This window comes from Limanda limanda, chromosome 21, assembly GCF_963576545.1.
Source record: "Limanda limanda chromosome 21, fLimLim1.1, whole genome shotgun sequence".
Classification (NCBI taxonomy): Eukaryota; Metazoa; Chordata; class Actinopteri; order Pleuronectiformes; family Pleuronectidae; genus Limanda; species Limanda limanda.
Window position 1 is genome coordinate 7,382,772 of NC_083656.1, and position 17,291 is coordinate 7,400,062.

The window sequence follows — 17,291 nt, forward strand, 5'->3', positions numbered from 1 at the left end:
CTGTTTATACAAAACTTGGATAGTTGTGCAAGAATATTTATACGATCACCGTGTACTTTAATGAGAATAATCACAGGGATTCTTATAGATGTGATGATGGTGTGAATGATAGTAGCACCAGTTATTAATATACAAATACAGTTTGTGTGTGTGTATGTATGTGTGTGTGTGTGTGTGTGTGTGTCATCTGCATCATGCACGTACACTTACTGTAATATAACGCCACCTGGTGTACATAAATGTAACTGGAGCTGTAGACAGAAGTCGTGCAGTGTTTATGGGATGTGTGTGTGTGTGTGTGTGTCTGTGCGTGTGTGTGTGTGTGTGTGTGTGTGTGTGTCAGAGATCAATTACCTGAGAACATAGTCACTGCTTCCTTCCAGCACCTGAAATGTACGGTGACCGAGAGAGATCAACGCAATGCAAATTAAGAAAACACACGCAAATCGAAAAAAAACACGTTCACATTAAGTAAACAACTTCATCAATTTGACGACACAAAGTTACAACACACATAAATACAGAACCACTGATCGGTGTCCTCACCACAGCTGTAACATCTGCACAGGTGCGACCGGAAGTGCTTGTTTTGTTCAGCCTCAAGGTATGATGGGAGATTAATGACGTAGGTCCCAGGGTCATTGGAAACTTTATATTAATCGTCCATTAATTCATTTTTGTCTTATATCGTTTCCGTTTTTTTCTGTGTGCATTTTTAATTATTTGTTCTATAGTTTTTGTTTTGTTGCCAATCACTCAGTCTTCTGGAGCATATATATGGTTTGTGTAACACCAGTGTTTACTGGTTATGTCCATTAGTGGGCAGTGTGCACTAAAGCAAACCTCATGATTGCACCCTATTCTTCCTTTACATTTAGTTTTCATAATAAAGCAAATCTATTGTAAAGGAAGCAAACAAATATTCTAAAATCTAATTAATTTATCTCTGTTAATCAGAATGTGTTTGATTTCATAATAACAATATAATCTAAAAAAGTTTACACAACACTGCACCAGCTGGTAGAGTAATGTCACAGGTTCGATTGCTCACCAAAATAAAAGCCCCCATATGTCAGGCTGTAGATGCTGCACTGTCCCCGCCCACTGCATCTGACAGTATAATACTGGGAGCTATGGATGTGGAGGAGGTGGTTCTAAGACATTTGACTCTATTAGGAGTTGTACATGAAACTTTTTCCTCCTCTTCTCCTCCTCACTGCAGAGCTCGTTGTCCGGCTCCTCTCCTCACAGAGCCCGCACCAGGATGGGAGCTCTCCCGGCGCAGGGGCTGGTCTGGATGGCTCTTTTGATTTTTACTGGGATATCAGACGTTTGCGGTGAGTTTTGTTGTTTTTTGGTGCATGTCTGGATGTCTGGAGGTTTTCAGACTTTACAGTGATGTTTTTCAAAGTGCCTGCTGGACAGAATATGCTTGTTGCACCATAAATACAGTACTTTCAATAGTGGTGCTAGAAGTACTCAGATCGTTTTAAGTGCAGTATAGAAAATACCCAGTGCAAGTAAAAGTACTCCATGTGAAGTTGTCCTTAAGTAAAAGTATAAAGACACAATTAGACACATGATGCATTTATGACTGTCTGGTCTGGTTGTTTTCAGGCTTTAAAAGTGATGTTCTCAATGTACTTATTAAACAGAATATGCTTGTTGCTTGTTGGCGATGAGAATTGATGGATTGAAGTACAAACATTCGTTGATCAGAGTATACGTTTTTCATCATATACGGACAGTGATGAATACTCAGATTCTTCAAGAAAAAGTACCAGTACAGCAAAGTACTACTTGAACAATTGTTGAGTCAAAGTAGAGAATCATTGGCAGCTAAATGTAGTGAAGGATAAAAGTACTTAGTTGGATTATTTAACTTGATAAATGTTCATTTGACATGTAACGAACTTAAAGTTTAAAAAAGTGAAAGGTACAGCATTCCCTCTGAATAAATGGTTACTTCATCTACTTCAAGGGAAAACCAAGTCTTTGTATTATGGATTTAATTTAAACAGCCACAAAACAAGATGATTCAGGATCTGGTTAAAGCGTTTCCCTTCATATGTGGTAAACATGAACTATTTGGGGAAAATGATTTCTCTTTTGGTTCCAGCCTCCAACGTCTGCACCTCCCGAGGAGCGAGCACATGCAAACAATGTCTGGCTGTGCACCCCAGCTGTGCATGGTGCGTCCAGGAGGTGGGTTGCTTTTCCTCTTCACTTCATTGAGGCAATGAGCTTTCTGCTGGTGCAGGGTGGTACACATCGCCCCTTCAGCCACTTAATCTGCTTGAGATGAATGTGTGCATATGTTTTATCTTTATTCTTAAACTGAGAACATGAAATAGGTTGAATGGGACAAAGTAACCAATAATCCATTGGCTTGTTTTGAGCTTAAATCTGATTTATAGCCCCTAAGACACAGTGACTGTGTTTCTTTGACTGTCTGCATTTGTCTGTCAGGACTTCGGTCAGGGAATTGCCAGTTCTTCCCGCTGTGACCTGAAGAGTCATCTGGTGGCAGCGGGCTGCGCTGCCCCATCTGTGGAGTCTCCAATCAGCAAAATGCAAGTGATCGAGGACCGGCCCCTCAGCAACAAGGCAGCAGGGGCCACACAAGATGTCACTCAGATCAAGCCCCAGAAACTCCACATCACGCTCAGGCCAGGTCGGTTCCTCAGTTTGGTTATGAGGGATGGAAAATAAATCCAGTAAACATCAAGTAAAGCTAGATTTCTCCCCCATGTTTCCCCAGATGATGCAAAGCGCTTCACTGTGAAGGTGCGTCAGGTGGAGGATTACCCCGTTGATCTTTACTACCTCATGGACCTCTCCTACTCCATGAATGATGACCTCTTCCGCCTGAGGACGCTGGGCAAAGGCCTGGCCGAGGCCATGAACCGCACGACCAGCAACCTCCGCATGGGCTTTGGGGCTTTTGTGGACAAGCCGCTCTCGCCGTACATGTACATCTCCCCCAAAGAGGCCGTGAACAACCCCTGCTACAGGTGAAAATAAAATACAAGGTGGTATTGGGGCCATTGTCAACGGGGTGTCATGCTACTATCTTGAGCAATACAGAGGAAAATGATACAGATCAAAATATTTGAGAAGCAGTTTATTGAGACATGTGAAATAGAGTAAGTTTGCTTATGAACGTATTTCCTAAAATGTCAAACTATGACTTCAACACCAAATCAGCCTCATTTACCTGATCCTCGTCGTTTCACAGGAATCTACACCCAGATGTCTTTGTAATGGAAAGTTTATTTTGGTAGCTGCAGTGTTTTTGCGTACTGGTGTTGATTTGAGCAGCTGTTTATGTCTGCGTGTGGAAAGTAGCGTCATTATGCAGATGAGATCATTTTAGTGAGGACACCTTTAAACACAGCGTTGCTCGGCATCACAGCACCTGTTAAAGGCTTAAAGTGGCTCCCCGGTGCTTGGTCAGCTGCTACGAATCAGCCGCAGGTAATCGTACCTCCGCGGGGCAACACTAGTGTCCCTGAGCAAACTGCCATAACCCCCTTGAGTCATTTACCCCCCCATTTACTCCCCCGCTTACACACAGTCTGCAGATATCCAGCCTCCGGGAATGTTTGGATAAAAGATAAGACAAGTGGAGAATTTGGGTTTGGTAGAAATACAGATGGAAAGAAGGGTTCAGGCGATGGGAAATATCTTGAGGTCAAGGAAGTGAATGAGGATTCACATGGAGTTAGGGACCGATTGACCTTTTACGAGACCACATTATGATGATGAACGTTATTGATGTGGGTCAATAAATGCTGCTGCCACAAGGGAATTATGGGAGGGTATTGTCTCCCTTCCTTTCATAAATGATGCTTAAGTGTCTTCTAAGGTGACGCAGATAAGAAAGGAAGCAGTGAAGCAACTTTTTCTTTAAAGAATTTGATGAGCTCTTACCTTGGCTGCCACTTCCGGGTGATGTTACCAAGATAAGGAGACATTTCAACCAAAGTCTTAAAGTCCCCAAATGTCATAACAGGGAGTGTGACTCATTGAAACCAATATTCAATATAACTACTAAACAATGATAGAAAATAACTTGTTTATGTTATGTAGCTATAATGCTGTCTATTGATTATTTTCCATTTTACAGATGATTATTCACAACCTAAAAAGGTCCCTGTGATAAATCGTTACCGAAAAAATTGTCCTCTAAGTTTTTCGTACATTCAGACTCAACAGATGCACAAATGACCGATCTCTGTTTGATTGACAGCATCAACACCACCTGTCTGCCCCAGTTCGGCTACAAACACGTTCTGTCCCTGACGGAAGAAGTGGGACGCTTCACAGAGGAAGTGAAGAAGCAGATGGTGTCCAGGAACCGAGATGCCCCGGAGGGAGGCTTTGATGCCATCATCCAGGCTGCGGTGTGCGAGGTGGAGAGACATGTGCTCACACACAAACACAAAACCAAGAATCTGGCTTACTAACCTTTTTCTCTCATGGCACGCATTTGTACAAATAAACATTTCAGGAATTCCAAAAACTAGATCAAAAACAAGGATGAAACGAATCAGCGAGCGCTTTGCTTGTTTCAGATGAGCGTCTGGCAAAGTGCAAATTAAAAATGAAATATAACATTTCAGTTCTTCTTCTCTCTCATGTGGTTTTGATGGGAACCAGGAGCAGATCGGCTGGCGTCCCGACGCTTCCCACCTCCTGATCTTCACCTCGGATGCGAAGACTCACGTGGCGCTGGACGGTCGAATGGCAGGAATCGTGCGGCCCAACGACGGGCAGTGCCACCTCAACTCTGACAATATTTACAGCATGTCAACCACCATGGTTAGTGTATACTGTAAGTGTGTGTTTGGTGCACATGTTGCAGACAGGGAGAGTGTGAGAGAGAGGCCGAGACAATGGAAGTCTTTGTATGCAGCTCTGCAGAAGCACGAATAGGAAGATTTCAGTGTTTATGTGCTAACCACGGTGCCTCGTTTGGCCCCACAGGATTATCCATCTCTTGCTCTGATCACAGAGAAGATGTCGGAGAACAACATCAACCTCATCTTCGCTGTCACCAACCCGGTGGTTCCTCTGTACCAGGTCAGGACCCCTGCACTTCACACTGTGCACATTCAGCTCCTCATACACAACATACTGGCTGTGCAACGACCCATTGTGAAAAGTTGAAAGACACATACTAATGTTTTAAAGGGAAAGATGACAAATCCCAGTGTGTATTCAGTATCGTTTCAGCTGCAGTCCTCCAAACCTCACTGGTTTTAGAATGAGATTCTTGGATCCTGCGTTGGAAGAATGGAAATTCAAAAATGAATCACTGTTCATACACAGCAAGATACAAACCCAGTGTTTCCAAAAACTGTCACCATTACAACCAAGTGTTGATGTGTGTTTTCAAAAAAGCTAATAGGAAATATATACTTTTTTTAAACAGACCAGTGTGAGCAGGGTGTGTCACACTTCTGCAGCTTCATGAGGTTGTGAGAACTGTGAAGGTTTTGTGCAGCTCTGACAACTTTTAGTTCAGTAACGAGAATCAGTAGTTTGACTTGAGCTGCTTTTTCCTGTAATTTACTGTCACATTTACCTGGGTTACAAAGAAAATAGTGAAAAAAAATCGATATAAGTTATTGTTATAGAATACTGGATAATGTAATGATGGCAATAGGATTTAATTTTTTTTATTTTACTAGCAGAAAACCTTGATTAATATTGATATATATATTTATATAGTCACTATGAACGGGTTTTACATTTTTGACCCCTTTGAAGGTAGATTTTATTATATTGTCAAATGCTTTAACAATTTATTTCAGGAATAAGTTGAATATTCTATATATATTTGTAAGTTGTGGCTGTTAATGGTTTATAAATGATTTCACTGACTGTTATGGACGTCTGTCTCTGTCTTGTAGAACTACAGCGAGCTGATTCCGGGCACCACAGTAGGAACACTGTCCAACGACTCAGGCAACGTGATTCAGCTCATACTGAAGGCCTACGCTGTGAGTCACACACACACACACACACACACACACACACACACACACACACACACACACACACACACACACACACACACACACACACACACACACACACACACACACACACACACACACAGACATACACACACACACACACACACACACAACACACACACACACAGACACACACATACACACACACACACACACACACACACACACACACACACACACACACACACACCAAGGCTAGACAGTGTTTGAGGAGATGACATGTGCTTGTTAACACACACCCTGTCTGAGTCACACACTTGGTAAAGGCAAAGTTGGCCGAACAGTGAAGCTGACCATATGCAGGAGATTGTTGGCTGTACTTCATTGTTCGTGGTTTACTCAAGTCTACTTTGCAGAGATCAGACGAATGAGCTAAAAAAGTATTTTATTGTGCGTCCTGCCTGTTACCTTGTTGCTTTTAAAGGTGTATGCGCAGTCGTGTGTGTTAATATGTGCACTTGTGTTTGTACATCCAAGTAAACACTGTGTATGAGTTAGTCTGCATGTAATTGGAGAAGGAAATTCTTTAATTACAGTGCAGCATGCAGACATTGGAAGAGGGAAGTAATCATAACAACTGCAATATAATTATTATAATTGACTAGTTGTAATAACTTCTTTTTGCAATCAAGAGAGAGTTAAAAATAGGTAATTTCCTTAATTTCCCAACCAAATATGAAACCTAGTGAGATTTTAACCTTGTAGTACAATTTCCCACACTCACTTTTCTATGTGCATGTGTTGATTTTGTTTATTTGATGTTGCCAGAAAATCCGTTCCAGGGTGGAGCTGGAGCTCCAAGACGTCCCGGAGGAACTGTCTCTGTCCTTCAACGCCACCTGTCTGAACGGGGAGGTCATCCCAGGTCTCAAGTCCTGCTCTGGGCTCAAGATAGGAGACACGGTCAGCTGAGCTCCACTTACTGTGATTAGGAAGATTAATATACTAATCTAATAATCTACTCGTTTTCAACTACTTAAAATTACTTAAACCTAAATATGTTTCACATTCAGCTCTGAAGAGTTATTTCCTGATGATGTGAAACTAATTTGATATAATTCTTCCAGTTACTGTGGTTTCTTTAGAAGACATTATTTCAGCTTCTTATAAGAAGATCATAAAATATAAAAAATAAGAAAAACATGGAATTAAACTCAAATATGATGGCTTGTATAAAATACAATACTCACAGCTCTCAGGCCAATTTTGTCACGATCTGTCTCTGAGGACAAGAGGACGATACCACGTCTTGATTCTTAAAATAACAACTTCCATGTGCTGTTCTTCCTTCTCTTTTCGGTCTCTTTCCATTTCCCTTCTTTCTGCTATCTACATGTTCCGTTTCTTCAGATGATGGAAAGAAGTGGATCAGCACCGTCTCTGAACTTGTTCTTCTCAGTCCATGTTTTCATTGTCTTTCCACACTTCTCCTGCCAACACCATTTAGAGCAAATTGCTGTGAGGGCTCTTTCTCCGTCCCTGTTTTGCATTTTTTCTCTATCACAGCCTCTTTGGCTCTTTTCCTTGTTCTCTCCTCACTCCAGGTGACATTTTTTGGCCGCCGCACATTTCTTTCTTTCTTTCTCTCTCTCTGCTTCAGCTCCTCTTGTTTCTTCCATATATGGTTGTTTCACCAGATGTGGTAACTGCCCACTTTTGGACGTCCAGATTTGGATGCAATGTTGAACGAACAATTACATTGACTAAATACATATGGAGGCAATCTCTATGTCATAAGTGTGTGCTGTATCCACCAAAAGTGATTAGATAAAGCCAAGAACTAGAGCTGCTCTTAAATGAACATCAAACGGACCATTACAGTGCTTTTACATGTTAGTTAGTCCACCAGGGAGATACAGAAGTTTTAAAAGTTACTATCACTCAGATGCAGAATCTCTAAAATCTTTTTATCCACAAACAGTTGACATTGTACAACATCGATTCCCCCCTGTCGCCCAGGTCTCTTTCAGTGTGGAGGCCAGAGCTCGTGGTTGCCCCAAACAGAAGAAGAAAACCTTCATCATCAAACCCGTGGGCTTCAAGGACTCCCTGTCCATCACCGTGTCCTTCGAGTGCGACTGCAAGTGCCAGGCCAAGGCCCAGCTCGACAGCCCCAAATGCAACCAAGGCAACGGCACCTACGAGTGCGGCATCTGTCTGTGCCACCCGGGTCGCCTGGGGCCGCACTGCGAGTGTGCGGAGGGCGACTACAGTCCCACGGAGCAGGACGGCTGCAGTGGCCCCGCGGGCGCTGGAGGGCCCCACTCTGCCATTTGCAGCGGCCGTGGAGACTGCGTGTGCGGCCAGTGCGTGTGCCACAGCAGTGACTTTGGGAAAGTGTGGGGCAAGTTGTGCGAGTGTGACGACTTCAACTGCCTGCGCTACAAGGGGGAACTGTGCTCAGGTAAGAGGAAGTTTATTTAAAAAATGTCAGGAAATAGTGAAAAATAGGTTTAAGATTATATGAAAAGTGGGTTGTTTTCATTGGATTCAACTATTCCATCGATCATTGGAGCTTTAATGAGAATAAGTAAGATTGATATGACTTTTTAAAAGTTTGATCAGGAGATTAATACAACTCTCAGACACAAGTTAAACATGCCTGTGGTGCCAGCAGTGTATTATAGGTCAGCGATAATAAATCTGCAGGTCTAGCTATTTCCCACGGTTACCAGTCTAAACAAAGCAGCAGCTTCATATTGAACAGTCAGATATCATCTCATCGAACTCTGGACAAGAAAAGCATATTCCCCAAATATGAAACTGTTCCTTTTACATTATTTTTACACGGCAGACAGGGTTTGGAGTCCCAGTCACCGCACTGACTTGCCACCCACCTCATCTGGGAAGAATTACAGAGAATAACAAAGCTCCCTTCTGCCCAGGACATGGGCTCCATTCACAATAAACAGAATGGTGTGACTTGCAGTGTGTGTACGTACGTGCGTATGTGCTCTAGGTATTACACGTTATGGGCAGATCTTCATAAAGTACATCCTTAACTTTTAAGGTGAAGCTGAAGAAGAGAGGTTTTAAAGTTAGGATGAGCTTTGGTTTAGGTTTGGTAAGGTCATGATAAGTTTAGGTTATGGTTAGGTTAAGGTTTGGGTAAAAGGCAAGTAGTATTGACAGTTAATGTTAGAGTAAGTCTCCAGGAAGTTAATGTGAGTGAATGTGTGTCCTCTGAAGTCATGGCGACGTGACTGTGTGTGTGTGTGCGCCTGAGCTCAGGTTATATGTTTGTAGCCGAGCCAAGATTCTACACCTCGGACTTCAACAGGATTCGAGCACAAAGAAAACTTGCTAGATTCAGACAGTAGCTCTCTCCGGTCAGAGGAGACTCTCACTTTTCTGAAAAGTTTCTCAAGTGCGGTTGAAACTTTTAAACAGCGGCTGTGAGTTTGTGTTTGGTAACAGTTTGGAGCTTTAACTCACATCCTCACACTCCCTCCCCCTCTTTTTTTATTGTTGAGGAAAACACAATAGTGGTTAGAAACATGCGAAAACAAATCAATTGGATTGCACTGAGGATATTTTACTTGACCATTGCTAATTAACTAATTGCAAGTTTTGGCGCTGACTTCCACATGCTCCATCACACGGTCACATATATGTCTTACCCCCAACCCGCTGATCTCACAGAAAAATGTTTTGCTCTATTCCCCAAAGGCCATAGATTAACATGAAAATACCTCTCTGCTTACTCATTGGCTGATGTGGTGTAATAAGGCTAAAAATAAACCCATGTTTGGGCAGGAAAGGGGCTCGTGGGAGAGTCCTGGAAATGTTCCCTAAGTGAAACATGGATTTTCTGTCTTGAAATCCCTGATTCTGTGCGAGGACCATTCTTCTCCACAAAACGGTCTAATTAAAAGCCAGCGGGTCCTGTGGTCATGTGGTAATGACGTTTTTTTTGTGGATCATCTTTTATCCTGCCAGACTCTTTGGAGCAGCTTCCTGTCATTGTTTATCTGGGCAGCGATAGGCCACAATAGGTTCTGCAGTGTCACTCTGCGTATTGGCACACACACACACAAATTCATGTAACGACAACAAAACCAACGCGCACAGATTTACTCACACATGCACTGAGTCATGCGGCTGAAAATAAGAGCCCTCCAGACACCGCAGGCCCACAATGATATGGGTTTTGTGTCTCGCAACAGATGCAGGATCACTTCTGCTTTTCCTGTGTTGGTGGTCGAAGCCACTGAAAACATTTGTGACATTTGTAAAGGATGTAAACACGTTGTTAGTGTTCGATGAAAACATGGTGCTGTGTCGTTCTAGCGGCTTAACCTGATTTTTAAATATGAATAGTAAATATTGTTGAAGATAGAGTGGAACCCTCAAGTAAATATGAACTAGGACAGCTTTGTATGGCTTATGACTGAAAGAACAAGGTTGTGAATAGAGGTAGTATATGGCAGGGCCCAGCCTTAGAGACAGGGTGAGGAGTTTAGACATCCGGAGGGAGCTCGGGGTAGAGCCACTGCTCTTTCATGTTGAAAGGGGACAGATGAACTTGTTAGAGCATCTAGTTAGGATGCCTCCTAGGCGACTTCCTTTGGAGGTTTACCAGTCACCCCAGGGTCGACCCAGAACTCGCTGGAGGAACTACATATCCCATCTGGACTCGGAAGGCCTCTGGACCGCCCAGGAAGAGCTAAAGCTAGAGCTAAAATCTTGCTAACAAACAAACAAACAAACCAATGGACAGGGGTGAAAACATTAGCAGAGGTTAACGTGTCGCTGCACCAGTCTGTCATGTCAGGCTGAGTGTTGAGGAACTAACTATCTTTAATGAGCAGTTTGAACAGACTGCGTGTTACACAACAATCATGTCAACCACTAAACACTACTGCTGTCTCCCTCACTCTTTCCCAATCATGTCACAGTCACACCCTCATTTTCACCCAGAATTATAAGTGTCCTTGCTTTTTATTGGTTGTTCGATTCCTCTTTTCCCATGTACCACCCCTACATCTGAGGAAATGGAAGTTATATGAGTAAACAGGGTTGATGTGGCTTTGTCAGAAGATTGTTTATGTCTTCAAATCCACCACATGTTGGTGGGTTCATAACCACATACTCATGCTGTGCCAATGATGCAGAACCTTATTTTGAATTGAGGTGAAGTGAAGTCGGTGAAGATGACGAAAGTCTCCGGATGAATAAGGATGATCTAATGTCATTTTGAGGGTTAAGGGTCAAAGGTAAAGGTTGCTGTTACCTCACAAAACCAATATGGCCTCATGAACGCATAATCTTAAGAACACCTGAAGAGGATCCTTTCAATTTGGCACAAAGCCTGGAAAGAAATGTATTTAGACTGAAGCTGCAAAGATTTGCAACCACAGGGCAGTAATTTCAGTTCTTTGTATTTCATTTGTATTTTTCTTTCTCCGTCCCTCCCAGGCCATGGGGTCTGTAACTGTGGCTTCTGTCAGTGTGCCCCGGACTGGCAGGGTGAAAACTGTAACTGCTCCAGACGCACCGACACCTGCATGTCCAGCGTGGGTCTGCTGTGCAGCGGCAGGGGCCAGTGTGTGTGTGGGGCCTGCGAGTGCACTCAGCCCGGTGCGTACGGGGCCACGTGTGACAAGTGCCCCACCTGCCCTGACGCCTGTACCATGAAGAAGTGAGTCCGCTTGCAGAGTTCATATTCATACTTCTAGAAACTGCTGCTTAAACTAAACTGATGGAGTTTCTCTTCCTAAAGGGAGTGCGTGGAGTGTAAGCACTTCAAGAGGGGCCGCCTGTTTGAGGACAACACCTGTTCTCGAATCTGCAAGGATGAGATTGTGCTTGTGGATGAACTAGGTGAGATGTTTAAAACTACAACCATAAAGAAGTTAAATAGATGAATTTATAAGTGATTTCATAAATTTTATGAAAGTTGCCTCCTGAAATTTCAAAATAAAATAAAAATGTGTTAATGCTGCCATCTAAAGAAAGTGTTCATTGCACTATTGGATTTTTCTTGCAGTGCTCCATGATACGAACGCCGTGAACTGCACGTACAAAGACGAGGACGACTGCGTGGAGCGTTTCCAGTACTACGAAGACTCCAGTGGCAAGTCCATCTTGTTCGTCGTCAAAGAGCCAGGTAAGAAGAAAGATCCATGCGTCCTGGATATCTGACTGAACAACCCTCACATTTAAAGCTGCCCGAATCAATAATTCCGATTTCTTTTAAAGGATGAAATGTCAAATGTGAGTCTGCCTACGCTGCAATCTGCATCAGCTCTGCAGAGCATTTAATAGTCTTTCAGCTCATTGTTTTGGTTTTACAACCGACAGTTTTACTGTTTTGGTCACGGTTTTACTGTTTTACTTTACTGATTTGCTATTCCAGTAAAAAAGTTCTGATAAAATGGCTGTGCACTGCCGGCTGAGCATCAAACCGCAAGCAAACAAGGACTATATTTTATAGCTGTTGGTCATAGTGAAGCGTTTAGTAGCTATGGAGCCTTTTATTCCCTCTAAAGAACTGGTGTATTAATATAAAATAAAGACTTGAAAGAGGAATGACTGTTGGAGTGTTTCCAGTTGTGTTTACAGGTTGTTCTAGTGCCCCCAATGGGCCAGATAAATATATTCATACTGCTTTGAGCACAGCAACTTTTATATGCTGCAAATAATCAAAATAATATAACTGAAGGAAGCTTAAATGACAAATCCAGTAAAATGAAATCCACAAATACATAAAAAAAACTATATTAGTAATACCAAACATCCTCACCCTGTGAAATCCCTATGTACAAGTTGTTACTTCCCTGCTGCACGCCCTTCATCTGCTCATTAAGTGGCCAGATAGAGGGGGGGCGGGGGGGTGAAACAGCCCTTTAATGACCACCAGTGCCCGCAGAGAAAGTCTGTCCCGGGGCCTGCCTTTAATGAAGGTGTGTGTTTAATTAAGACACAACTGGGTTGCAGAGAAGCGCACCAAGAAATCTGCCTTGAACGCGGTGCACCCCGCCGTGTCGAGGGGGGTCGTAAACAGCAGCCCACCTCTCCTCCAGCAGCTCGCTGACTCCACACATCCTCGGGAGGAAAGGGAGAGAGGGGGAGAGGGGGAACTCAGGAAGAGAAAAACAGAAACATGAAGCTGTATTTTGGAGGAGAAAGAAGAGACTCCCTAAAGTTGACTCAGCATATGTCTTGAACCAGCTTCATGATTCGTATATGTCGTTATGATAAGGATCAAAAGGCACCGTTGAAAAGCAGGAAATATAAGAATGTAGGAATGAGGAGAGAGGAAGAGCAGCAGAGCTTTGATGTCGGCTGTAAAAGTTCACCCTGGTTCCCCCCATAGGTTACCTAACTGCTGCTGTACACATATGTATGTCGTGCAAGCACGCACTCACACTGTGACTTCGAACCTTTAGGAACAACACAGAAAACAAACAAACAGAACATTTCGATACCGTCGACCTTGCAGGTGAAATAAATGATAAAAAGCAATAACTGTTTAAGTTGCTCATTGTAAGATGCTTAATAACAAAGTAAGTTTTTAGGGAATCCACCCATTTATCCCTCCAAATCGGGATTGGAATCAGTTAAACCAGGAACATAGAAGCCAAACTAACAAATGAGTGACTTAACTTCTGCTGAAACTCCCAAACTAAGAAACTAAACCATCATCTGCAGATTTAAACACAGCCTATTCCCACAGCTATTATCGCAGCTTATTACTCCTCGAGGTTTGTTCAAAAACATAAAATAGTTGATTGTTGAATAAGTTTTCCAGAACGACTAATGATTGGAAACACGACAGTGAAAACAAAGAGGGATTTTTTTATTTTATCATACTTTATTCCTACTTTATAATTTGTGTGTTTAATGTTTATCTTTACAATTTCCACATAGTTTTGTGGTAGCAGATTCCACTGTAAAGCTCGTGCTTTGTGCCGAACACAGTCGGCTTCAGCCTGGAATGAAATGTGCTGTGGAAATAAACCTCTGCTTGCTTGGTGTGTTATTCCAGTGTTGTGTCAGAAGGCTTCATGTAGTCGTCTTGTAAGCAACCCCATCTCAAAACCATACAAAACCGATTCCTGTTGAGTGTTTGTCCGACCGCAGTGAGGGACAGGAGATTTGTGGCCTGGCAGTGTGAGCTTTCTATTTTTCCACTTCAGCCCATCCTCCTCTTCGCTCTTTGGTATTTTTAAGAAGTCCCGTTCTCTTGTGTTCGTCCCTGTTGTGCTGCCGTCGTTCTCTTGCATCACTTCACAGTTTGGAAGTCGTGCTCGGAGAACGGGCACACTGGGTTCGATGCAGCCAGCGTCACAGGTGGCAATATTAATATCCTCTGAAGTTCATTGGTCGATAAAAGATACGAGACCAGGAGGAAACAGCATTATGAAATAAGCCTTATCTTCCTCTGTGTGTCTATGTCACTCCTTCCTCGATCTTATTCTCTTCCTTCTTCCATCCAGACTGCCCCAAGGGTCCAGACATTCTGGTGTTGCTCCTGTCGGTGGCGGGGGCCATCTTGTTCCTCGGCCTGGCGGCTCTGCTCATCTGGAAGCTGCTGGTCACCATCCATGACAGACGGGAGTTCGCCAAATTTGAGGAAGAGCGTGCTCGTGCCAAGTGGGACACGGTGAGTGAATTGAGTTTGAGATGGCATCTACTGTAGGATGGTGTATTTGTATACTAACACTAAAATTAAGGTTCTTCATTATAAAATTATATCTAATAAATAAAAAATGTCTGAAAAATCATTCTGTGGACACACACACACACGCACATGCACACACAGGCACACGCACACACACAAGGCCACACACACGGCCACACACACTCTCGTTTTCTGTAGATGTTCTTTATTATTTCTGCGGCATGCTGTTACTCCCAGCAGAACAAAAGGCAGCCAACGGAAGGGCTGGGTTTATATCAGCTTACGTTAATTAGCCTTTACTGGTAATGGGCCTTTTTGTGGCCTCAGACACATCCACAGGCCAGAAACCACAAAGAATCACCGTAGTGTTATAGAATACTCACCGAGTAATGGCAGAGAAACCATAAAGCTCACATTTAAGGCTATTTTCCCCTTACATTTTCTATCATGTAATTCAGTAGGGACTTTCAACGTGTCTGTTCTATAATCTTGAACAACAAGAGAGTATTTTTTGTTTGTTAAACTGACTTTAACGTAAGTCTCTATGTGTGTATCTGACAAACAGGGACACAACCCTCTCTACAAAGGAGCCACCTCCACGTTCACAAACATCACATACAGAGGAAAAGACTGACGCTACTGAAGAAGGACGAAGTAATAAAGGACGAAGAGGAAATAATGGACTTTGTGGGAAGGCAGCGAATCATGTGCAGGCCTCTACTGTCACCTGACCATAAATAATAATTATTTGTGTTTGTAAATATGTAGAAATGATTCTGAGGACACATTTTTATCAGGGATTTGTCGTAAACGTCCATTTATACTACTCTGACAAGCAGGGGCGTTTCTAGGATTGAAAGAAAGGGGGGGCTTAGCCCCTAAGGAAGTTGAATGTTTGCGCGCGCAGCGCGCGCCAATTTTTTTTGGGCTCATTTGGGGCTGCGGATATCCATTGTTTCAGACAGTTCATAGATTGGTTCAATCAGAAACACTGTGATTTTTCTCTGTATCTTTGCTTGCATTCGTTCAGTATAAGATAACAGAAGAGACAGAATTTCAGGGTCATTGTGAAATTTGACAACACAAATATGAACTTTTCTCAAATAGAGAGAAATCATTTTCCTGCTTGTAAAGGAAAGACGGATATACTTGTTTTGACGAGGGCGGAGCTGTCACCTCTGCTAAAGAATCTTCTTATATCCATCTGGTCAATGAATTGGATGATATACCGGTACAATAGCGTTATGAGGGACACTATGACATTTAGTTTTCACTAGCATTAACTGATTATAAACATCAACATTCTATAGGCACTGATATTATTGTTTTAAAATACTAGAGATAGATATTAATGCAAAGAATAGAGAGCTGTCGATAGTTATTTCTTACATTTCAAATTTGCAAACAAAATAGCTAGCTTAGTGTTAACATAGCTCATTACAATATTCCCTTTCATTTGCCTCAAGTAAACCTAAATTTAAGCAGGTAACAATCGTTAACAACTACATATAGCCACATACTGTAACTACCTGTACTTACAATTTCACTCCGTGCATCATTTACTATGAGCTAAACTCCTTGGCTGTAATTCTGCTGTATTGATGAGAGACGTTACTTGACAGAGTGAAAAAGCCAGCGCAGCAGCGATTTTAGGGGGGCTTCAGCAGGCCTAACGACGCCCCTGCTGACAAGTAAGATATTGTGTTGTGTGATTGATTAAAAACTGTTTTGTTGTGCAGGACAGAATAAAGGTTTGGTTCACCAAGACTTTCAGGATGCCACTGTATCCAGCCATGTATGTTGTTTTAATTTGATTTGCCTGCAACTGAAATATATATATTTTTATCTTATGCATTTAATATATGCACCTTAGTCCAAAATCTCCCTCTTCAGCTTTGCTTAAAGCATGCAAAACATGTATTTATAAGTTTTCATTTATTCTTTCTGATAAAGCTTCCTTATCAAGCATTACAGGTTCCAGGTGTGAGACGTGAAAGACAGATACGAGGATAAAACTATTTAAAAAAAATTAGGAGGAAGATCCCTTTAAATTCAATCAAGCTGCACTGAAAAAAAATAATTTTCAGACATGATAACAAATGAATGACATGGCGTCTGAGCTGGTGTGACCACAGAGGGTAATTTTCAATCCTGTTTTGGTTTAAATGTTGGAAATTTCACCAAGAAATACATAAAGATTCATAACAAGAGTTGTGGTTTTCCAACAACGTGCATTGGAACATGTGCAGGGCTTTTTGTCAGTGATGCTCTGCTTCCATCTCCTGGACTTAAACTGTAAGTGGCCCCTACTTATCTTTGTGCAAAGTATCGCTCATCTAACACAGTGTAAAATATGCAAGATGGATTGTATCAGCGGAATTATGCAGCGAGAAGTGTGTTTGCAGAGTTGTCATTGTTAACCAGCAACCATATCATCCAGTCAACTATAAACACATAGATAGATAGATAGATAGATAGATAGATAGATAGATAGATAGATAGATAGATAGATAGATAGATAGATAGATAGATAGATAGATAGATATATAGATAGATAGATAGATAGATAGATAGATAGATAGATAGATAGATAGATAGATAGATAGATAGATAGATAGATA

General features: G+C 42.2%; 1 protein-coding gene across 2 annotated transcripts; it reads left to right on the plus strand.

The window, feature by feature from the left end:
* The first annotated feature begins 1,264 nt into the window (after positions 1-1,264).
* Positions 1,265-15,304, plus strand: LOC133027913 (integrin beta-3-like). Of its 2 annotated transcripts, XM_061095079.1 has the most exons (15): positions 1,265-1,337; positions 2,120-2,205; positions 2,470-2,674; positions 2,762-3,014; positions 4,253-4,415; positions 4,663-4,824; positions 4,990-5,085; positions 5,919-6,008; positions 6,813-6,947; positions 8,004-8,448; positions 11,463-11,685; positions 11,767-11,867; positions 12,034-12,153; positions 14,486-14,652; positions 15,236-15,304. In XM_061095079.1, exons 1-15 carry the CDS (start codon positions 1,265-1,267, stop codon positions 15,302-15,304), a joined length of 2,388 nt encoding a protein of 795 aa, XP_060951062.1. The 2 variants fall into 2 exon arrangements, with proteins under 2 accessions (XP_060951062.1, XP_060951063.1); XM_061095080.1 differs by lacking the exons at positions 1,265-1,337; positions 2,120-2,205 and having other exon boundaries at positions 2,557-2,674; positions 11,767-11,907; positions 12,047-12,153.
* The last annotated feature ends 1,987 nt before the right edge of the window (positions 15,305-17,291 follow it).